This window comes from Sarcophilus harrisii, chromosome 1, assembly GCF_902635505.1.
Source record: "Sarcophilus harrisii chromosome 1, mSarHar1.11, whole genome shotgun sequence".
In the NCBI taxonomy this organism is placed as follows: Eukaryota; Metazoa; Chordata; class Mammalia; order Dasyuromorphia; family Dasyuridae; genus Sarcophilus; species Sarcophilus harrisii.
In genome coordinates this window covers 196,055,031-196,080,931 of record NC_045426.1, presented here as the reverse complement: position 1 = coordinate 196,080,931, position 25,901 = coordinate 196,055,031, and the positions used below count along the sequence as shown (strand labels likewise).

General features: G+C 32.1%; 1 protein-coding gene across 1 annotated transcript in view; it reads left to right on the top strand.

Moving 5' to 3' along the window:
• The window catches only part of ST8SIA4 (ST8 alpha-N-acetyl-neuraminide alpha-2,8-sialyltransferase 4), a 128,354-nt gene extending 102,765 nt beyond the window's left edge, over positions 1-25,589 (top strand). The window contains exon 5 of the mRNA XM_003759343.4: positions 19,633-25,589. Within this exon, the coding sequence (XP_003759391.2) occupies positions 19,633-19,915 (283 nt within the window). The 3' untranslated portion in view covers positions 19,916-25,589. The remainder of the gene's footprint in view (positions 1-19,632) is intronic.
• The last annotated feature ends 312 nt before the right edge of the window (positions 25,590-25,901 follow it).

The window sequence follows — 25,901 nt, the reverse complement described above, 5'->3', positions numbered from 1 at the left end:
GCCCTCTACCTTCTTATTCCCCAACCTCAATCCTAGAGATGGAAGCTGTACAGAAGAATAGGAAGAACTTCTCGGCCTTAAGTGATGACACAGTTGGAAGTAGTAGAGGATTAGCAAGAGAATGAACCACAATATGGAGAGGGGGCAATGACCTAGACCTTTCCACATGGCTGACATTCTTTATTCCAAAAATGCACGAATAATTGAAATTTAGCTTACTTCTGTCACTGAACTGTGGTGTATCTGGGAGGAACGAGTAAGTCATCTCTAGATTGTATCATGAATTTTTCTGAGAAACTATCAGATTCCCAGCTGGGTTTACCAGGAATGTTTTAGTTGGATCTGATGTGCATCATTAACAGAGTGGGTAAAGCATGGTTCCTTCCATTTTCCAGCCACTTTTGTTTTGGTGAGTCATTTGGAAATTGGGACTTATTTAAGACTTCAGTTTCAAAGGAGAGGCAATATTTTCCCACATTAGAATATGTAGTCAACTCTCAAGCAGGAACATAGGAATAGAAATCAGGGTAATAGCAGAGTGTGCATAACTTGGTCTATTCTTGGACTGTATGAAAGCCAGCAAATAAAGGCTTGGCAACTTAAGATTTATTTTAAGTAAAAACTGGAAGATTTCCAGTTATCGTAACAACTTAGTTGTAGGCTTTATAGAATACTGAAATTTTTGATTACTTTTCTTCTAAAAAATGAATGTTGAATTAATTCCACTTCTTATGTGAAAACCTTTTAGAGAAGTTTATTAATGTATATATAGCAAAATATGTCTAACTTAAATATAGAGAATCAATTAAGGTCATTTAGGAAAGCAAAAACTGAAATATACTATGTAAAAAAGTTATGTAAAGACAGTGTGAGCATTTATGAGATTTATATTTTGGAAACTTTTGTAATTTTTAAAACCTTAGAAGAAACTAAACTAGGGGGAATCTTTATTCAGCTAAAGCACAAGGCAGAATTAATGATCTTGATGACTTTTGATGCCTCTTAATGATTCTCAAAATTTAGACAGAGCCCATAGGGCTATTCAGAGACTGAGTATGAATAGTTAAAGGAACATGAAGATCCATGCTCAGAAGACCTGATCTTGAGCCTTCTAGCTTACTAGCTTGGTGCATAAAGGTGTCCTTTATTGGATTATATAACTGAGATCTTTTCACATCTCCTGATTAATCAAGGCCTATTTACCATACCACTTTGAATGAGGCTTCTTTCAAGTTTAAAAATTAAACACAAACAAACAAACAAAGGAAATAAATGTAGCCTGTCCTAGGAGGATGGATGACTGTCAAGGTCATAGTTTCAAGATGCTAAGGTGCTATGAAGGACTTTTTCTTTTTTTCATAGGGTTAACAGTGACAGTCCCAGCCCCACTGCCTCAGATAAAAATTTGCTACATTTCTACTCTTTCTTTAGTGTTATCTGGTACCCTTAGAAATCTGGGGAGGGTCTAGTTTCTGCCTTTGACTCCCAACAATTGTTCCCCAAATTTTAAGGGTTCTTATTATCCCAATTTGTTTAACCACTTAGCAGATTAGCTTTTTTTTAACAAAAAATTTTTATGTAAATAGTATAGCAAGAATAAAATAAATATACAAATATTCCTTTCCAAAAACCTGGAGAAAGGCATAATACCATCTGTGACATCTCAGTCTCTGTGAAAAGGAGTAGAATTAGGTTCACAACTTAATTCAGTTGCTAAATAGAATAGGCCCACCAAATTCTAAATCCAAAATTTTCCACTTTCATCTTCCTGGGCTCGTGCCCCAGTGTCCTGGTTTCTAAGTATTTCCCTGCTGGCATCACAGCAACATCTAGCTTATAATTTTGGCTCCAAGGCCATTGTGGTTTAAACTCTTCAATCCAGGGACTCTACTACCTGCTCCTAGAATTCAGAAAGACAACAGAATACCAAAACCTATTTATTGGGGCCATAAGGCCATGAAAGGAAGTTGAAAATTATTCTCTCCTTCGACCTAGTTTAATACATGATAGCCCATGGTCTGGGTGAACAAAGAACTTTGCCCTGGATGCCACTGGAAATTAAGCATGATAACTATCCCATTTTGGTAGTTTTAAGGACACAACTATTTGTTTTCCTTTTTTTAAAATTTTAATTGCTTTTTATTTACAAGTTATATGTATGGGTAATTTAGGATACAACTATTTTAACTGGATGCACAGTTAAAATAGTTGTATCCTAAATTACGCATATCCTTCAATTACCCATTGAAAAAGGAAAGCAAAATCTCTTGCACCAGAAGCAGGCCACTAATATCTCCCACACAAATTATTCCATTTTAGATAAAATTTAGGCTTGTGCCAAAACTAGGAGAAAGGATAGAAGGAAATGGATGGGAAGAGAATAAGTATTTATTGAACATCTGTTATATGCCAGTCACTGTGCTAAAATACTTTACAGTTACCTCATTTGATCTTCACAAAAGCTTTATTATCACTATTTTACAATTAAGGAAATTGAGACAGAAAGAGAAAAAAAAAAGTGATTATCTGGAGGGTCACACAGCTAGTCATTGTCTAAGGCTGAATTTGAAGTCTTCCTTACTCCAGGCCCAGAACACTATCTACTGTGTCACGTAGTAGCCTCTAGGAAAGAAAGAAACCTAGAATTCAAGGTACTTTAAAGATCCAAATCTCTCATTTTACAAAAAAGAAATTGAGGCTTAAAGAGGTTTGACTTTGCCCAAGGTTATCCAGGTGGTAAATGACACAGCTAGTCTTCATGCTAAGGTCCAGGAGATCAGAGCCAACAAGATAGACTAGCAGAAAGAAACACATCTGGCTTTTCCCCTCTGCTCCATACAGATTTACAAAATGTTCCAGATCATGTCCTTATTGAGCAATTCAAAAAAATCAAACTGAATTTTTTTTTCTAGCTCAGGTCAGCATAGGGAGACAAATGAAAGTCAGTAAACAATCTAGACATGAAGAAGGCTCTATGGAAAATTCTACCACAGAGATTGAAAGAGAATCAAGCCAGTGCATTGAAGCACGAGAAAGTCCTAAATCTAGCACTGAAGAGTCTGACCTTGTGCAGATTACAGGAACAGGTGCCAACCAGAGCTTTAATACTCACTACCAGCTCTGGGTCAGAAATTTAGGGCACATTGAAGAGAGGAACTATGACTAAGCTGACATTCCAGGATAAGGAATAGTAACATTTTTATTATACAAGGAGCAAATTCAGAAATAAGTAGCAATTTTGTGATTCTAAGCCTAGGGTTTCTGTTCCATCTTCCATCTAGGTCTGAAGCTTGCAAAGGAATAACCATAGGATACTTATAGCTCCAAGACTAAAGGAAATCAGCAGAGTTTTCCATCTGACTGATAGTAGCTGAGTACAGTAGCAATTCACTAGAGATACCACCAGAGCAAGCCCACAGATGTCTTGCTAAAACTTAAATCTCAGGAACTTGCAGAGCTCCAATCAGGATGGCAGTGATCAGAACTTTATCCTGAATCAGATCACTTTGAAAGCAATGAAAGCTTGTAAGTCCCTAAATTGAGCCCTTCCTCAGTTATTATAAAATAACACTTAAAACCCAAGAAAACAGCAGTAGGATTCAAGAGGACACAAAACCAGCCCAGAAATTTTCTCCAGAGGTATATAGAACACAATTCTAAGATAACCTATGAAGTAGGCTGAAAGAATGAGAAAATAAACAAAAATATCTCATCACAAAAAAGTTGTTATAATGACAGGAATGTTCTAGACATAAACCCAGAAAAGAATAACTACAAACTATCTATAAACAAAGCCTCAAAGGCAAAAAAAAAAAAAAAAAAAAAAAAAAAAAACAAAAAAAAAAAAAAAAAAAAAAAAAAAAAAAAAAAAAAAAGCTACAGCCTGGGCACCAGTAATATTCTTGAAGGAAATTAAGCAAAATTATAAATAAAAGTTAAAATAAGGTTCAGGGACCTTAAATATAAAACATTTTTTCTTATATATTAGGAAGAAAATTTTTAAAAATTCTTCTATAGAGAAATTAATTATTTAGGTTTTGAACTTCATATTAGATTATGTATATGCAATTCAAAATCTGTGTGTTTGTGCATGTGTTTGTGTATGAGCAGTACTTAACATTATAGGATTATAAATTAAGAAGCTATCTATTCCTACCCCTTTAATTTACAATTCAGGAAACTGAGATGCAGAAAATTAAATGACTATCTAGGGTTATGAAGTTAGTAAATGCCTGTTGCTTTATCTGATTTCAGTTCCTATTTCATTATTAGAGATATCCTTCCACAGATTGATTTGGAACTTCACTCAGGATGGGAAGCATTTTCTCTTGGCTAATTGTATAGACATATAAAAGCTCTAGACTCTCTAATAATCCACTATTTCTATAGCCAAAGACAACTTTGAGATCCAGTGTGAGATCTCATGGAATTTCATGCCTGTTCACTTTTATCAGCTGAAAAAGACTCAATCTGTCTATCCTACATGATCATATAGATGACATTGTTTCTTTCATTTTTAAATTATGAGACTTTAAAACAACATCTTATTAGAAAAATGTCTATCATTTAAATTTGAATGTTCCATTGTACATCTTTCCTCTTTATGAATAGAATTTCAAACTGAGATTTCAACTAAAAAATTTAATCTTAGTAAGATCTTAGTAAAATGTGTAAGTAGAATATATGTAAATATAATATAGGGAATTTAGTTCTTGTCTGGCTTTGATGTTGTCTTTCTGAAATTGCTAACAATTTTCCCTACCCTTGATCTCATCTGTAAAATGAGGCAGTTTGGCTTTTGCTGTTGTTCGTTTTCAGTATTGTCTGACCCTTTGTGATCCTTTTTGGGATTTCTTGGCAAAGATACTGGATTGGTTTATTATTTCCTTCTCCAGCTCATTTTACAGATGAGGAAATCAAGGCAAACAAGGTTAATTTACCTGAGAATCACACAGCTGCTATTTATCCAAGGTAGGATTTGAACAGCCTTAAGAACTGACATTCTGAATATTATTCAACTACCCAAGATTGGGATAGATTATCTTTAAAATCATCTCCTAAAATTATAGTTATGCTATTATTTAGACAGCTTTAAAGCAAATATATATTGAACTCTTCACAATGAGCCATATTCTTTATGGAAAATCGTAGTAGCTTTCTCCACTTTCTTTGAGTTTTTCAGTATGCCATTTTCTATGCTTACTTTATTAAGGTGGTTTGTAAATGAAATGTTACTCCTTGTCTCTATCAGTCTACATGTGTATATGAATGAAAGGAGACAGATGGTAAGAAAATGCTTAACACATGCTTCATGAGTTTGTTACCCCAGTTTGTATGCCTTCAGATTTGTTCCAAGCAATACCAATCATCAAACAAGTAATGTGGGATGTTTTGTTATGGAAATATTGCTCATGTGCCAAAAGCAAGACATTTCCAATCACATTCATTTTATAGAGAGCCATTTTTTTTCCTGTCTTGATATGTTTATTGTTATGAAGGCTATGTTAATTATCTACATCAATTTGCATTCTTTCTCAAAGAGCTGGAAAAAAATCATATTTTATAAATGTCATTTCTAGTTTCTTACGGTTTTTAGGACATCAAGAGGAAAACATAATAGTGACTGGACTCTAGTGTCTCTGAGTTCATCTTAAAATTTGGGGGATTACATTATATTATTTTGACAATGATTTTTATTATATAAATTCTATATCATAGCACATAGTCTTCAAAAATACTTAGATGTTCTTTCTGTTGTCCTAGGTTAAATTTCCTTAAATTTCAGTCTATACTTTTCTGGCAGTGTCTTATCAATTTGGGAATGGCAAGAAGCAAAAAAATTATTTTGTGATTGCATAGGTGTATTGATTATTTTCCTAAATTTTTCACCTATCATCTGGTTGTTTTGATTCACATAGGATAGCCCACAAAACTAGTATACATTTTATTATACCTATCTAATGTATGGTAAATGTAAGAGTTATAGCTAACTATGCAATTTTATTTCTATCTCTTGTTTTTGTGGGATGCCTCATTTACTTCTGAAAGCACAACTTATTGAAATGAGAATAATGTTGATAAAGTTCTTAAGTTGTCATACCTATATTGTGAATTTTTAAACTATAATTTTATTCTGTTTTTCAAGTGTGTTTAACAGATGAGAGTTGCGTGAGATGTGAAGCAATGAATCAATACATATTGGTCACAAGGAATAAAAGTTGCAGGACTATATAGACTTTTCCATAGCAGGCTGAAAAATAAGCCTATAGTCACTTTCATACTTCTCATTTGCAAGAAATAATATAATGTAATTAATTTTACAGTTGTAATCATTAATTATTTTTAGAGAAACAAAAGAATTATCATAAAAAATAAAAACAAAAACAAAAAACCTAGATTAAGAGTTCATCCAGCTGTTATTTTATAAAGAGAAATTTTACTATACCTAAAAATATTTAACAGAAACCATACAGGTTTGAGTTAAATTGAAAAAGAGGAAGAGAAGATAACATTTGTTTCACTGCATTGGATAAGTCACCAATAAAAGAGTTTACAAAGAAATAGGTTTTTGGTTTTCTTTTTAGAGTGCATGTTTCTTCATCTTGTTACCCTCTAAACATGAAAGCCCTTAAGAAATCTAAAGAGTAGACATTTAAAATTATCTCCTATTTACACCTATGAAAAAAAAGTTTCCAGAATTTTGTAAATTTAAAAGGGATTCTGGATCCAGAGAATATACTTGTGCCACTTTCTTTGTTCCTCTTCTATATCCTCTTCTTTGTTGTTACTACTTTAAAGCCCCTCCTTTTTTTTTTTTTTTTTTTTTTTAAATCCTGCCTTGGACAACATTGAAACCACAGAGCCTTTTGCCACAATCATTACCTGTGTATCTTCCCTGCAGCTACCAAGGCCATTTTATATATATTTGTACATATACACACACACACACATACATACATAGCCAAATATATCTGTACATATGTGTGTATATGTATTTTGAATTCTGGGTCTTTTCTTCACCAAGCTACAAGTCTGCTTTAAAAACAAACAACATTAAAAATAAAACCTAATAAGAACAGGAATCAACAGCCCAAAATGTTGGTTTCTTTCTAACTTTGAAATCTTTGAAGTGCCTCTTTTCTTATGAAGCTTATAACCATTTCTTGGAATATTTTCCTACAGCATTTCATAAAATACAATGATATTTGTCAGTTTGGTTTGTCAGCTTTATTAGCAACCAATTTGTAGTATTGACTGAATTGTGATTAAATTTGTTGATCTTTCTTGCTCTTTGAATAAATTTAAACAGGTTAAATATAACCTATTAGCATACACTGGTTGTATCCATTTGTAAATAATTTAAACCAAGCTAAAAGACTATTAAAAGAATTGGTTACTAGTGTAGTCATGGTGGCATAGGCTTTTTACAAAGAAACTCTTTGTCCGGGCCTTCGTCCTCCCCCCCAAAAAAAACATTTAAAAACTCCATAAAATATGGTTTCTGCAGTAAGTTCTTTTTGTGGATTTTTGTTTGTGTACGAAAGCAAACTTTGAATGTTTAAATATGTCTTCTCTTCATTCCAGTCTTACAAAAATACTTTACAAATCTTCTATTTTTCTTAGTCTTTCTGCCTAATTTCTGAATCTGTTTGTTTCTGGTTTTTTGTCCTTTGATCCTTTTGCTATCTCTTTGTCTCTGTCTCTGTCTCTGTCTCTGTCTGTGTTTTACTGTATCTGTCAGTCTGATTTTCTCGTGTTTTTATGCTTTCTACCTAACTGTGTGCATAATCTATGTTTGATGAAAAATAGCATCATTGCCTTTCATCTTAATGAGAATTATAAAGAGATAGAGGGTGACTGAGGTTGATTTACTTAATAAGTGTTAGCACACAAAGAGTTTCATTGATGGAACTGAACTAACTTATACTATTCTTATATATGATCCCCATCTTATAACAAATGAATAAAAACAGCAGTTATGAGGTCAGTTAATTTTGAATGTCTCTCAGCTTCATGTGAATTAGAATAGAAATGCTACCATCTTAAGATTCAGTATAACTTTATATTTTTATTTTGATTTCAATATGCCATTTTGTGTTATTGAGTATTCTTTTGGGTAGTCCAAGTAGAAAGATACTGCTCCAAGTCTAAGTCAGATTCTATTCAGGATTATATAGCAAGTCATGCTCCTTTTCCTTCTCCAGTATTTACCTGACAATACTGTTTCGCATATGTATTAGAAACATAGAACCACTAAAATAGAATTCTGATTTCATACTTAGAAAATAAAAATCTTGAAGAATTCTGTTTGTTCTGCTTTAATTTTTTCATTTCACAATATTAAGATTCTATTTTTTCTATGACAGTATTTGCTTCCATTAATTGCTTCAAAAATTAGAAGTATACAGGTTGTTTTTAATTTAGATAATCATTTATCAGTTACATTGTGAATTTATAAGATAAGGATTAGACTTGTGGCTTCATTATTTTGGGGAGAAAACTGACTCTTCCAATGCAGTCAACATTGCTTTGTAACTCAAGAAGTTATAGGAGTTGGCAAGTATCACATGTTCAGAATCAGTTGTTTCAGTAATACATATTGGTGCTTATCCAAGAATTGATGTATGGTACAATGATTTTGATCAAAAGATTCTGCATACCTGGGTCTAATTTCCTCATCTTTCAAAATCAGAAAAAAATACTCATGCTAATTAGTAGTTTATATGGATTAAAGAAGATAATCGATTTTTAAAAGTTTTAAATGCCTAAAGTATAGCATAGATATAAGGTGGCATCATTATCACCACCATTACTATTATAAATGTTACTATCATCAGCAAAATCACAATAAACAGGATTGGTCAAAATCTCCAGCCTATAGCTTTCACTAATATTGAACTTGAATGGGGGATAAATTCAGACCTAACGCCAAGATTTTATTCCTGCTAAAGTCATGAAGATGGATAGCTACACAAGTAAAAAGAGGGCATATCCAAGGCTGTTTGGTTCTCTTATTCTAATATTTCCAGAGGCTGTATAATCTTTGATAAAGCTAGAAAATATAATCGAAGTCTATATAACATGTTTTTTTTTTGTTTCCTGCCTCTCACCCTACTATACTTAATAGTGTTCTGTAAAGAGGGTACTCACTAAATGTTACCTAACCAATTAATCAATTCTGTAATGGCACAAAATCCCATTTTCACTTTAATGACATATTAAGTCATGATGTGAGTCATATTTTTTTGGGAAATCCCTACTCTTTGAAACTACGTAGCAGCATCATTAGAATTTGTAGTGTGGTTAAATGTGACATATATTGAAACTTCATGATTCTAGTCTAACAGTAAATATTTTTGAAAAATATATATGAAAAAGTTGGGTCCAAAGTGCAGTTGTTAGCAGCCAGGAACAGCATGTGGGTTATACCCTGTATTATTCAGAGTCCTTACTTTCTCCCCCACCCTTATATAGAAGGAATATCTTATAATTCCATATTAATAGTGATTAGTCATGGATATTTTATCTCTTTATTTTAATCACTCCCTTTCTAATTTATGGGTATAGCCCTTCATCTCCTTGTCTATTCATTCCCCAACCTAGAGAATTTGAGGGATGGTAGTATCCTTGACAATTTAGGAGTCATTTTAGGGGGAAAGATAATGAGTTCAATTTTGGACATGTTGAGTTTAAGCTGTTATTTGACAATTAAGAGATCATAGACAATTTTGGAGAGAGCAGTTTTGGTGGATTGATGAAGTCAGAAGCCAGAGCATAAAAGATAAAGAAGAAGGTGAAAGGGAAAAAGTGCAGTTATCTTATTGCCCTTTGTTTCACTACAAATGATGGAAGAGATATGGGATAAAAATTACTGAGATAAAAGAATCAAGTTTTTTGAAGATGTGGAAGAGTTGGACATGTTTATAGGTAGGAGGGAAGGAGTCAGTAGACAGTAAAGAAATTGAAGATAAGTAATAGAATGGGGATTATAGAGAAGGCACTCTATTGAAAGATGGGATGGAATGGGATAGCATGTAGGTAAGAGGGTTTAGGAAGACCATCTTTTCTCGTTAGAAAGGAGAAGATAGTGGTAGAAAGCATATGAATGATAGGAGATAAGGAAGAAAGGAGAAGAGGGAGCCCATGATGAATAGCTTCATTTTTTTTTCTGTAAAATATGTTAAGATTCTCACCTGAGAGAAAGTAGGAGGAAAGTCTTAACGAGGTTTGAAGAAGGATGAAAAATTTTGGAAGAGCTAATGTGAAGAGTAGAATAATGTTTTAATAAGAGAGGTAGAGAGAGATAGCTTAACAGCAATGAGGACCCAGCTGAGGTTACAGGTAGCAGATGATGAAATAATTCCAGGCTGAGACCTGGCAGGTCACAGTTGACCTACTAATGATCCCTTAATAAAGGGGTCAGGGACTCAACAGAAGAGGAAAATGTACAATTGAATTGGTGTAACAGTGGATTAAGATAAGGAAAAATGGAGAGTGTGGCTTGTGTAGGGATGATCACCTAGGAGAGGTGATGCAGTAGATAAATAGTAGAATTTGGTAAGAAAAGGCAGAGAGAGAGCCATTATTGAAAAATAAAGGTATTTTATCATTCTTGTATACAAAAATGATATATTTGTGGATGATGGCAAGATCAAGTTTCTGACTGTTGATGTGTGTAGTTGAGATGGGGTATAGAAGTAGGTTATGAGAAGTGAGAAGGTTGAGGAATTAAGTGGTTAGGGTGTTTATGGAAGGGTCAATATATATGTAGAAGTCTACTAGAATGAAGGCATGAGTTGAGGAGGAACGAAAAATTGTCAGTGAGAAACTCATTAAGGAAGGAATGGTAGTGACTTGGAAGCCTATGGACAACAGTTACCAAGATTTTGATTGGATGGTACATTTGTATCGTATCAATCACAAAGGAGGAAAAGTTATTGAGTGATGGAGGCAGTGGGAAAATCTGGAAATAGCAAAAGAGAGCAAAATATATTTCAACACTCTAATCTCAGTAAGTGACAGGAATGAATAAAATCTGCATCTAGCATGGTAAAGGGTAGCTAGAGAGGTTTTGTTATCAGGGGGATCAGATCTCAATTATTGCTTGAAAATAGAATGGGGAAGGGGGGAAATCTATGGAACAGGCAGGGATTCAAGAAGACACAGTGGAAAGGATAGGAACATTGGGACATGGGAGAATTAAGGGGGATAAAAATAAAGAAAAAAGTATAAGATGAGAAATGGAGTTTAAATGGGAGAGGAATTTAGAATCACTAGAAAATGAGGAGTATGATCAAGTGGACATATCATAGAAATGAAGGCTAGAGATCAGTCAGCAGATTAGCACAGCATGAGATAGAAGGCCAACAGGCAGATAGGATTGTGATAAAATCCCAAATTCTTCATTTAAATTCACCCAGAAATTATGCATATCATAATTTGGGAATATGAATCACTAACAAAGGAAATTTTATTATATATTTTATCATCTATTTTTAGTATTGCTTTGCCTCAGAAATTAAAAATTATTCAAAATGTAAAAGAAAAAAATTAACAAAGGTTTTCTTTTTTTTTCAGAAACAGTGAAATCCCATGCATACATTTTGTTGGCCACTAATTTTACCTTCTTATAGGATGGTGATGAATATCATGACATTGGTTACAATATCTCGTATAGATAATTTAAAGTGTCATGTTTCCAGTAATTTCATCCTACATTTATGTAAAACTGATGACTTCATTCCAGTGTTAATTCTTCCCTTTTTATTTCCCTTACTTCTCATAAACTCTTTTCATTTCTAGCCTATCTGAAGGCATGTGTGCTAATTCTTGCACCAATAAACTATTACTACTGACTTTAGGAATATCACAGATCTCTTCCTTAAACTAACATCCTAACATTTTATCAGCTTCATCCTCAATTCTACATTTATTTAAGGGACACGTTTTGCTGGTTATTCATATTAAAAACTTGACCTAAAGTTTCACATCTCATGATATATGAGGATTTTATCATCATCTTTTATACCTCAACTTACCAACTAGCTTCTCCAGTGCTGAATCCTCCAATGTCTTCATTATCTTTTGAATTTTCTGGGGTAGCCTCTAGTAGCTGTCAAGACCAGACTTTTTATTGAAAATTAGGAATAGTAAAGGTATCAGTCTTTTTCGTTTCAAACTTGGCTTTAAACAATTCCACAATAACCCTGGATACAAAGAAGAATTTTATGTGATGCTGTATGGTAGATGGTTTTGCAAAACCATAGTCAAAATTACCTGATGAAGTGATTCTGAAAGGTCTATAATTTTAAACTAACTGCAATTGCTTTCCAATTGCTGTTGAAGATACTTTGTGGGCTCTTCAGGAACATGTCTTTGGATCAAAATTTACATAGACATTATTCAAGAAGTTAAGTCTTTACTTAAAAGAACACTAGGGTCATTTAAAAAGTAATATTAAATATGTCATATATATTTTGATGGCCCTATCAGATAGAAAGATGGGCCACACTAAGCAGTACGTTAAAAGGTGATTTTGTTTTGTTTTTTAAAAACTGGAATTTAAGATAAAAAATCAGTACAAATAATTAAAATTAAATCCTTATTCCACTGTGATATTGTATTCTGGAAGTTACAGATTTTCAACATTATTAATTTTTTATTTCAAACTATTTACAATATTTTTTCTGGACACTTAATGGAACCATGTGAAAAAGAAGTGTGATCCATCCAGTTTTTAGTTATCACTGTATAGATTATATCCATATACATAAAGTAGAATAATGAATAGTTAGAACTGGACCTTTAAGACTAGTGTCTAGTCCAGGTCTGCCCATTTGACAAAATAGGAAACTGAGAGCCAGATGGAGACTTCCCTCAAGTCATACAGCCAGGTAGTGAAAGAACTACTATTAGAATCCATTTCTCCTGATTCTCTTTCCTTTGTGACTTTAGGTTACAATGTAAAGAAGTAAATAAGTTTCAAAGTTATCACTGTAACAAAGAAATTCAGAAAATAAAAAATTCAACAAAGTCTATATTTGCCAAGAATAGTTTCATGTAAGAAACAGGATTTAAAGGACATGTTGATTTGAGATAGAAAGAATGGGGGAGGATTTTTCTAGGACAGGTGTCAGATTAAGGGGATTCACTGGAGAACAGAGGATAGCATGAGCAAAGATTCACAGGCAGTAACCATGATGGGTTCAGTGTTAGAGTTGAAATTTCAGGGCCTGAGGTCAAGAATGTGTTCCTGTAAGGAACACATTTGCATAAGCAGGATAAGAAAAAAAAATGGGGTGAACCTTGAAAAGCTGGCTGAGGAGTTTAGAAACACTTTAATATGCAGTTTTGAGTGTATCATTGAATGCTTTTAGAAGGGGTAATAATCTGATTTGGAGATTACCTAGGAGGTTACTTTAGTAGTACAGAAATAAAAATATGTGTGTCTGTTGTATCTTTTGTATAGCTTAAAACATAAACTCTCTAAGAAATCTGTGTTTATTTTACTCATCACTGTTCATTGTGAACTTGAGGCAGTGAGTGACTTATCAAAAATGAAACCAATAAAAGCTAGGAATGAGAAGTAGAAAGGACCTTGTTTGAAAACGTCTGTAATGAAAAAAATGGCACAGATAAAAATTATTTTTTAAATTGTTCTAATGAAAGAAACTAATCAATAAATCTCTATTAAATATATACTATGTGTTAGACACTGAAGAAAACAAAAAAAAATAAAGTGAAGTAGTTGCTATTCTATTAGAACTTATTTTTTGTTGGAGAAACAACATGTGTATGAATAATCTTATTGAAGATCCAGCAATCACATCATTTACTTCATTCAAAAACATTGTATTAATCAAAAGAAAAAATTTGAGCACTAAAAATAACTTTTAAATTTGTAGAACACTGTTAATTTATTTTAAAATTTCTATTTATAAGTCAATATAAATATTTTAAAATTGATTTCAGTTGGTATTCCCCTTGACTTGTAAATGAATCAGTGCATATATAAATGACTGCATATAGAATAATCAAACACATGCATACTTAAATGGATCTGTGTTCATATTGATGTTGTTTCATTGTACATGTTGTAGCATCCAGACTCTAACCCATCCATGTTTAAGGATCTCATGACTTTTCCATGCTTATCCAGAGATTCAAACTCAATTAAATTGAATTAATAATTACTACAAAGCACTTTTCTTACACACACATATACATGCGTTTCCTTCTCAAGCTCATTTTACTAATGTGGAAACTGAGGCAAGCAAGGTTAAATGACTTACCCTACATCACACACCTAGTATGTGTCTGGGGCTAGATTTGATTTTAAGTTTTCCTGAATTCAGTCTCTGCTCTATCCATTCTACCACCTAGCTGCCCTTTGTGGAATAGCAATTGTTTAGCAACTAAGTTTTAGAAAGGGAGCAACTAGTAGGGGGATAGAACACCAGCCCCGAAGTCAGGAAGACTTGAGTTCAAATGTGACTTCAAACACTTAATACTTTCTGGCTGTGTGATCCTGGGCAAATCACTTAACACTAATTGCCTCAGCAAAAATAAAAATAAAAAGAAAGTTGCAGAGGCAATTTAGAGAAGTCATGTAGGAAAAGAGTATAGATCTTGAAGACTTGGATTCAGATTGCATCTGCTGCATAATAGCTATGTGACCAGAATCAGTTTTCCTAGTAACTAATGGCAAATTTCTGGTAATTATTTTTTTTTTTTTTACAAAATGTGTATTCTGTCCTAGGAAAAAATTTGTTTGCTACTTATTTTGTATTTCTCTGAAATGACAGATTCTTAATAAATACTTGCTAATTGGATTTAAGCAGCTATTGTGGAGCTGTTTGCAGAGAATATTACAGCTTATGGTTACATTTCTTGATTTGTACTAGGATTGTCCTTTAATTAAAACAGTCCTTTTGTTATGGATTCATTTTGGTAAGGTTTGTTCTGAGTATTTCCTAGAAATCAATAGAATTAGTTATATCCACTTTAATTTTTGTTTCTCTAGATATGTCCATATAGATAGACATTTTATTTGTGCTCCATCCAGATATTTTAATTAACCAAGAATATGCATTTAGAAGGAGGAAAAAAAACCCAAAGAAACAAATCTAGAAGCATTTCTCAAACAAAAATTCAAGAATATCAGCTTTGTAACTGCCTTAATTGCATTATTTTGGATAGTCAAAAGAACATATACATTTAAAAAAATTCCATTCAGTATAATTAGTGGGAGGAGTACCTGCTCATATATACATTTATAAACATGTTCTTGCTGTCAGAAAAAGCTGGTTCCACTTGTATTCTTTATTCTGAAACGTTTCTCCATAGAGTTAACTATGCATGATGGCCCTTAGATCTCCTGGTGCCAGAATAAAATGCAATTGGGAAATATTTAACAAAAATATAATAAAACATAGATAAAAACACATTTTAAAACTAAATCAGTATGTGGCTTATTATAATGATCCTTATGTATGGATTAATGGGTCCCATTAGATCATGATATTTTATCTAATTTATACCATAGGTTAATAGATTTCAAACTTTAAATAAACTTAGGGTTCATCATTTTTAACTTCTTTATCTTATAGGTGAAAAAATTAAGGCCTTGAGAAATAAAAGGACTAGTACAAGCTTGTAAATAGCAGAGTTAAGATATGATTCTAATTTCTCTAGCTCCAGGTCCATTTTTTTTCTTCCTTCTATTAAACTATAAACTTCTTGAGGGTATGTTGTATGTTGTCCATTTCAAATTTTCTCAAGTACAGAACATAGTAGTTTTCCTCCTAATAATATCTGTAGATTGACCAACAAAGAGTGTATTTGAAATATTCTATTGTGCTATTCATACTCTGTATAACTGAATTTACCCAGTTTTGCATTGTTTTTGAAAATTTTTTTAGCTGTTTGCCATTCAATCTGGTATTTAAAGACAATTCATCACAAACCTATCCAGTTTATATTTGATTGGTGCTTGAGGGTAGTACCTCAGTAAATTGACAAATATTAGGTCCTTGAAATACAGAAAGAAAAATTGTGACTTCAAGTAGCTTATATTTTATTGAATTGAAATAGTATGTTCCCAAAATAAGTAATTATATATATATATAATAAAGATATAATAATTCTTTTAGGAGAGGCATTAGCTGCTAGGGGTGGGGATCAGTTTGAGCAAAGCTTTGAAAGAGATTGGAATTGGAAGAAAGAGGCAGAGATAAAGGAAAGTATTCCAGGTGGGGTGGATATGGGAAAGAGCCTATGAAAAGAAAAACACATGCAGGGTGTCAGGAAGAGCAAAACAGCAAATTTCCTATATTCTAAAGTAGTGGAACAGAGGAATATGTAATAAGCCTGGAAAAATTGGTTGGTGTGTATATATATATGCATATATGAATATGTTTATACACAGATATATTTTATTATTTTTCTCTCTATTTTCCTTATGACTTACCAGTAAATTTTCTTCACTTTGCTGATCTCATCACCAGAGAACTTCTCAATATTTCTTAACCTTATTTTTCAGTTCTCAGTTGGAGAGATGGTTGCCCTTTCAGGTTTAACATTTTTAACTTTATGGCATCAGATTTTTTTTTTCTTTTTAAGTCTTTAAGGTAACGAATTTCAATAACCAGTATTTTGAATCACACACAGCTTATTCCCTCAAAATTTACCTATAAAAATAATTTGACTTTTTTTTAAGAGCAAAATTTTTTTCAGAAATAGGAACTGATTTTTTCCCCATAACCACTTCAGAAACATCAAAGTGTAGTTGTATTTTGCTCACTGCATGAAACCTTATTATATAATATATATATATGTATATATATATATTTCATATATACATATATGATTATTTTATAACATATAAGCATATAACTGCGATCTATTTGGTGCTATTGTTTTGTTGGGTTTTTTTTCCCCTTCTCTCTGTCTCTGTCTCTCTCATCACCTGATAATAAAGACTCTCTTCCCAGCTGATTGGGAGTTTTGACTTGTTTAGGAGACATAGTTTTGGTACTAGTCAATGCTCATCTTTTCCCTTTATACTATATAGCACCTTGTCTTGATAAATACAAAGCTTAAATATCTTACCCTGTTTGTGTGGCAAAAAAAGAAGAAATGGGAACTTTATACTGTAAAACTGAATTCTTCTTCCTCTAGAATTTCATATATATAGCTTTTACTAACTTTAAAGTCTCTTTGGACAAATACTTTTCAAATATAGAGCATATTAGCTTAATTCATTCTTTTCAAATTAAATTAAAAGTTTAAAAATAATTTACCAATTTAAAACCAAAGTAATCTGTTCAAGATTTTAAAAGAGATAGATCTGGAATTTCATATTTGTGGCTGGATGTCAATTAACTATCATGTAAGTTTTCTCCATTTGGGTGCTAAAATAATACTAAAGGGATGGAAACCAGACTTGTGATTTCACTCATTTATAGAATGCTCAAATTAGGAAACTGCTTTTACTCATTCAAGTTGGTACTCTCTCTGCAATGTTTGGTCCTAGAGAGTTACTTAGAGCAGAGGTGTCAAACTCTGGCTACAAAACTGAATATGGAAAATTAAATTAAAATGTGATTGGGAAATGTTTTGACAAAATATATACAAATATAATACAATATGGATAATGTTAATTTGTAATTTTCTATGTCAATATGCAGCCTACAGGGACACCTTTCAATTTCGGTTTGACACCAACCTAAAGCAGTGACAGGTTTAGTACTTTGCCTAGAATCACATGATTAGTATATATCAGAGATCACATTTGGACCTGCGCACTCTAGCCACTATACCACGCTAATTCTGAGAAGCAGATAAAAGATATAAAGCAGATGTAAAGATAATATTTGAATAAGATTCACCTAGGGATTAAACAGTCTCGAAATTATGAGAAGTCATTCTCTTTCTGTTTCAGTTAGTTCCACAATTGTCTTTAGCTAGTTCTTAAAGAATTTTATGGCATACACACACACACACACACACACACACACACACAGCAGAAATCCCCAAGATGTAATGACTAATATATTAAATACAATATTTTGAATTTATGTAATATATGGATAAAAGTATATCTATATCTATACTTACATCCATTTTTGCAGATATAAGTATAGATATACAGAGAGATAGAAACTAAATGAACAAAGGGACTACTGTGCCTGTAAGTGTGTATCTGAATACTATCTTGTTAAACTTATTTTGCCAATAAATGTCACCCTAAATATGAATAAACATTATGCTGTACAATGCAAATTTTTAGAGGTTAGGGACTTGTTTTCTTAGTATATAGTTTAAAAAATGTTGAGTTTAATTGATTTTGCTAATTATATTTGTAAATTATAAATAAATTCTAGTTGCCTCTTTAAATGATAACATATGTTATAGCAGACAGAGTAATAATCTTGAAACCAAGAGGGCTTAGGTTTAAGTCCTTCAGATCTTCAGTGACTCTGTGATTTTTGGGCAAGTCACTTCAATAATTTAGAAGTCATCTTCTTCAACCTTAAAATAAGCATAACAATATACCACTTGCTTTAATTGGGTTTTTATGAAGAAGATAGTATAGTGCTAGGCTTGAGATATTATTAATATAGGAAACTCCAAGACAAGACACTCACTTGTATCTATATACATTTTATTAGTCTTAGGGGGTTGTTAGTAAGAAATTAATGACTTCTCTGGGGTCACAGAATCAGTAGATCTTAAAGAATTGCAATCAAATCTACCTGGTTTCTAGGCCAGTGCTCTTGCATAGTATTCATGCTGTCTCTCTGTTTGTGAGCAAAGCACTTTTAAAAAATTGTTAAAGTACTTTGCTATTATGAGCTATTATTATTGCTATTGACAATAGTACTAAGATTTATTTCCCAGCTGGGTTTTATTAATTTGCCATATTTTATGTTAATTGATTACGTCTCTCCCAGGGAAAATATGCAATAAAATTTAAATTACATTAAATGAAATTTTTAAAAGGTTTGACATTGTGTAGACAAACTACTTGGATTACTGAATAATTCATCACTGCCTGGCATATAATAGGCACCATATAAATGCTAATTAATATTATTATTAATTATTCAGGTATCTTGTAATACTTTACACTTAGCCATGAATTATATTAATTCTCTGCCCTTTCTCTTTCACTCATAGTCTGTTGTCAAGGCAGTGATTTTCTGTTATTGATAAAACTGTTGTCTGTTCTTTGAGATTAAAATTCCAATTTAGTAATAATTTAACCACATCCCTTGTTTTTTTGGAATATTCCACTGGCCATCCATCAGTCACAAGGGATCTATCAAACACCCAGTTATGTACCAGAAACCATTCTAAGAACTAGAATACTTAATAAAACTAACATAAGACTGTCTACTTGCAGTGAGAAACTATGAAATATAATTTGACAGAAAAATGAAACAAGCAAAAGAAGAGTAAAATAAGCTACATTTCATAGGAAATGTATAAATCTTATGGCATGACTATTTTTGTAAGTATGTTATAAGGAGAAACTTTTAATTTTGTTTCATTTTAGCTAACACAATCTAGTTATTTCAGTATTCACTGTAATCTATTTCCTAATTTCTCTTTTTCCCATTTTTCCCCCAGTTACTGGCTGACAAACAAAGTTCCCATCAAAAGACCCAGTACTGGCCTCCTCATGTATACACTGGCTACACGATTTTGTGATGAGATTCACCTCTATGGATTCTGGCCATTCCCGAAGGATTTAAAGGGGAAAGAAGTCAAATATCATTACTATGATAATTTGAAATATAGATACTTTTCCAGCGCAAGTCCTCACAGGATGCCATTGGAATTCAGGACTTTAGATGGGCTACATAACAGGAGAGCACTAAAATTAACCACAGAAAAATGCATAAAGCAATAAAGCACATTTTAAAAAGACAAATCAAACTGAATATGCACTTCATTCTGAGGATGTTTGTTTATGAGTAGGATCCAAAACAGAAGATAGATTTCAGTATCCACTAAACTTCTTGGAGAGTTAGGGGAGGGAGGGTTTTGAGACATCCATTACCAGCTGATGAAATGCCTATGAAGTGCTCTAAAATTTGTATGTTTTGACTGCAAGGGTCCTAGTAAGTGCCACTTCTACTCAGAACACAGCTTGAATGTATAATCAGCAGTGTTTACAAGATCCAACAATGCATTCACATTTAATTAAAGAAGAAACAAATGTGTTCATTATTGCTGGACTGCCCCATGATGTCAAGCACATTTGAGTAAAAACTAAGGAAGACAACTCTGCCTTTGGGAAAATCAGAACCATGCTTGTCAGCAGAAACTGTGATGGATACAGTTAAGCAGGGCAACCCATAAGATCAAACAACTCAAGTAAATGCCTTCAGTCAGGAGTTTGTGTCTAATCATGTATTATAAACTAACATATTTGTTTTCATTGTTCTTTACTTCTGGCACCTATTTGCTTTGGTATATTGTAGATCTTGAAAGATCCTAAACAGGATGATATGTATGGGGCGGGGGACTAATACTTGTCAAAATTGTTTTTAAAGTTATTATTTTTAGAGAAGATCTTACAAATGCTCAAAATGTTTAATAATAAACAATTGTAAATGTCTAAATTATTTTTGGATGATGAAAAGGTACCAGCTAAACTGTCCAAACAGTAATCTTGAGCCATTCTAAATGAGAGATTTCAATGTTCTATGCCATCTGGGAAGGTAATAATTAACAAGGAGGTATCCTTATTTTTGGTACCAAAGAATATACTGATTTTTCTATATAAGTAACATTTCTCTTCATGGAGGTAATAATTTGCTTATTAAGTACTGTGTTGTTCCATGATTGATTTGAAAATGTTATCTGAAGATTTATAATTATACAACTTAATATTTTATATTTTGTTTCAATGATGACCTGAAAATTCCTTATATTTCCTAACACATTTCTGAACAACATTTTGCTCTTCTAAAGGAATATTGTTAAATATCATGAACCAAAACGTGGGCTCAAGTGGTTTAAGGATTCCCTTACTTAAATGGTAACATTAACATTGTTTAATTTCTTCTGTAACACAAAAAATAATACTATATAGAATGTGTTGATATCCTAGAAGTAAATTGACAAAGACTTTCTGTATCAGTATTTTGCAATTTAAAGGAGATAAATAACCTACAACATGAAGTCGTCAAATTCAATCATGATTTCACCTTAGGAAAGAAGAAATGAGAGAAGACTATGAAATGATATAATAAACAAAGCAAAATGTATTTTTAATTTAAATAACTAATAGCGTTGGGCAATGTCTCAGTCATCTGTTAACTTAAATCATCCTGATAAGTAATTATGGAATTCTATTGCTTTTTTGGAAATAAAATAGGAAAAGTTCTTCATACCCTGTTCTATTCTGCTTTGAAACATAAAAAACATACTTTCTTTTTGTATTCTAGTCTCCTAAAGGAAGCAGACTGAGATGAGATAAAACAGCAAGAATTTATGTGTATATATGTGTACACGTACATATGCATACACACATATTAAACATATATATAAGTGTATACAGTATATACATATATGCTCTAGTATACTCTATGCATATGCCTGTGTTTATATACATGTATGTATATGAGTGTGAATGTATATGGATATACGTATTGTGTGTATATTTCTATATACTTGCACAATACACATACACACACACACACACACACACGTGTATAAATCTCCAAGCCATTAAGATGGTCTTTATACAAATACATAACAAATGTCCATTGAATACAAAGAAAAAATAACTTATTTTGAAAGGTCTATCTGGAAAAGGCCAAAGTCAAATATTAAATGTATGTGTGCATATAAATGTATATGTGTATGTGTGTATATGTATATGACTCATTTAATTTGATGGACTTGTGATAGGTCAGTAGGTACTTTCTTCACTTATATAAAAGTAAGAAACATTTATTAAGTACCCACTGCATGTAGAGAACTATGTACATGGCATCTCTTTCACAATATATATTATTTTGTCCATATTTTTCCAAATATCTTCCATAATGCATCTGTTCCAGCATGTTTTTTTCTTTTACTATTTAGAAATTATAAGTTTATCACACTGACTAAACAGCTGTTGTCCTTTTTAATACTTGACTGATCTGCCTTCTTTTTAAATCATATGTGTCCTTGATGATATTTACACAATATGTATGTTGTCACCTTTTTTTTTTTCTCCAACCAGACCTGCCTTTTAATTGTTTTAGGGAAATCTGTGAGGAAATTCTATCAGTGAAGATAATCATTTTTTTCTTCGACTTAAAGTTTGAAAGGGTTACCTGAGTCACTGAGATATTAAGTATCTTGCTTAAAGCCATACAGCCAATATTTGCCAAAGCTGGGATTTTAATTCAGAACATCACAATTTATGACCACTTCTCTATCCAGGATGCCATTCTGCCTCATTGTCTCTGTTTCTGTGTCTCTCCTCCCTTTTTCTCTGTGTATGTGTGTGTACATATATCTATATATGATATATATATATGTATATGTGTGTATATGCAAATATGTATATATAATATATACACAAATGCACCTTTGTTTTAAATGTCCACAGTCATATAGCCAGAAAGGACCTTAGAGAAGAATACTTTCATTTTACATATGAGGAAACTGAGACCATAGAGAGTAACTTGCTCATGACATATCATAGATGCTAAGAAGCAGAACCACAGGTAGTAAAGCATCTCAATTTGGTGAATAGATAGCCAGCTAAGAACTGACTTTAAATCCCAGCTCTGACACATAATGGCTATGGGACACTGCAATATATTTAACCTCTCAATGTTCCTGTTAACTTTCAGTTTGTGTTTTACAACAGTTCTTGCCCTGCCTTGGTAGAGGGAATCTTTTCACTGGGAATTCCTTACACCAATGAAATCACAAAATAAAAACCATTTTTTTAAAGGAGGAAAATCAGTACCATCAGTATAGGCACACACACACAGAGCTATATATGCTTTCATTTTGAAGAAATGGGAATCATTATAACTATATGTATTTTGATACTTTATGTGATAATATTAAAATGCAGGATAAATATTTGGCTTACATGACTTTTCCTAAAATGTTGATATTTCTCAAAAAGCATAAAGAAAATAGTAGCATCATTCAATACTGAAATGAAGTGTAAAAAGGATAAGATTGGTCCACATCATTAAAAATCATTCATCATCTTTGAAACAATAGAATTGTATTTTGATTATGTTACTGATAAAATTATTTAAAATTCAGCACTTAAACAAATATAAAGCAGAAAAGTTACGGATACTATCTATTTGGATTGGATTATACAGTGGAAAATTTCTGAATCTACTCAGAGTTGATATATTAAGTCCTAAAAGGCTAGGAAGGCTCACAGAAACATTCAGTATATCTCTCAACCAGCAGGAATGAAGGCAAACGATGCTACATTTCTTTTTTTTTAATTCAACAAATGAATTTAAGCCTGTTTTGTAAGGCCACAACAAAAGCATTTCTACTGTCCACTTATCTGTGCATTGCTATCTCAAAGATGAATTAAGTAGTGCCTTTTTAGCTTCTCATTTCTTTGTGACTTTTTGCTTGTATTCTCCAAATATGTTCCCAGTTCTGAAAATATTCCTTCATACCAGAGTCCAGCATCAAAAACAAAACAAACAAAAAAAAAAAAAAAAAAAAAAAGGGCTTCAGCATTGACTGAGACTACTTTTGTCAATCTCAGGGAGCTTTTAATACTCTGAAATGAATTCATTTAAAGGCATTTCATGCTCAAAGTAGCAACCTGTACCATCCCATTTCATTTTCTACTATATACCTTTCCTTGTTCCCTTCTCCTTAACTATCTGATATGGCCTTTTTTATAAGAATAGGTCAAAGAAATGAATAGAGAATAACTATATGGGCAGAGAGAGAAAAATGTCTAAATATAAAGTCAAGACAGGAGAATGTAGAGTAAATCAAAATATTATCAAATACTTGACATATCTCATGTTGCTTTAGGACAGTCACATATTCCTCAGCATTAATCCACTTCTATTTCAAAATTTAAAACCCTCTGCATGATACTGGAAAGTTCTGCACCAGGCAGGTGCTTAATTTAGTATTTCTGTCCTTTAAATAAAAAGACTTTTGGGGGCATGAACAATCCACAGTAAAGCTATAATGGTTATTGCTCAATGAACTCAATAATAATTATAAGGTTACCAAAATACAAATTGATCAGTCTCAGATAATTATGTTCTGTGATTTCCTGGTTAACTTTTAGTATTTCAACCACAGGAATGGATGAAACTGGTTAAATTGTGAACAAAACTAAAATTTTTATGAAAATTATGTCTGGGAAGGACAGAAGAAGCTGGTTGCTCAAAGTAATCCTTATGTTGTATATCATGTGAATTCTATATCAATTGTTAATGGGAATATCTACATTTATGCTTACCAAAAAAAAGTTAAGCAAAATCCTAGGAATAGTGTATATACCTATTAGATATTAAGATATTACACAGAAAGAGAGTGTACAAAGGAATTAGTTTTCATTTGAAAAATTAGTTACATGTGCACATGACTTGATATTTGGTCCATAGAAAAATATTTTAAGTGTCTATTAGTAGGTAATATTTATCGTAACTCCAGATGCTAGAACAGTGCCTTGCACAAAGGAGGCGCTTAATATATATTTGTATAATTTCTTTCTTGAATTAGAGAAAAGGCATGGGAGAAATATGTATTAGTTATCTTTACAGCTTGGGATAAAATTTCCTCATCAACCATTACACATTCCCTAGCTACTTAAAGAATTGAGTATTAGAATAATTATATTTGTTTTGGTGAAAAGTACAAATGAAATCCAAACAAATGTAAATTTCACCATATGTGTGATTTTCACACTTATAGTACCAATAGATGTGATCCATCTATTTTCACATTTATATGTATACACATACACAATACAGGGTGTCTCAAAATTTTTAGTTCACTGATAATTTTGTCATGCTGTTTATGTATGTGTTTATAACTGATGTGTTTCACCTACAAATATCTATATCATGTCCATTATGGAACCTTGTTATAATGCTATATTTGAGATACATACCCCTTTTGATGAGATATACAAAATTCCTTAGTATTTCTGTTACCATTCTTCCTTTAGGCTTTCACTGATTTGATGAATAGTGTTAAAACAGGGTTTCAGTTTGTTTGAAATATTTTTAAAATTTTAAGACTAAAAATTTGTTTATGCTGCAATTTATAGATTAAGGATTCAATATTTAGATTATTGATTTCAGTAACACATTACTATGGTATTTATTTGTGTAGGCAAAAGCACAAGTGTTTTAAATGGATATAACACAGGAAAAGAGTTTACAGAGAATAACATTGTTTCACAGTACTATTGCTACTGAGCCCTCCAGATTCTATTTGTATAGAGTTAAGGTATATTCTGCCAAGGATCATTCTGTTTGACATAGTTTTCTTCTTGTTCTGTGTATAGCATTTGGTATTGTTTTATCATTTGTACAATTGTTAAATAAAAGAAATCTCTTTTTTTCCATTTTTCTTCTCTTCTGTCTCATACATAGTAAGCTTTATTTAGTGGTTAATCTTTTAGTAGATTTTAATTTTGCATTTTAAAAATATTTTAGTAAAGCACTTTTTCCCCAATCCCAAGATTTTGGCACTTTTAAAGTTCTTTGATAAAGAAAAGAAATCTATAATCTAGAAAATATGAACATTATCAAGAAATGACTGTGGGGATTGTACAAGATTTGTCTTGGTGACAGAGTATGTTAGTACTGTTGCAACAAATGTAATTCATCATTTCTCATTCTAGTTAGTTAAAAGAAAGGATCTTAGTAGTAATA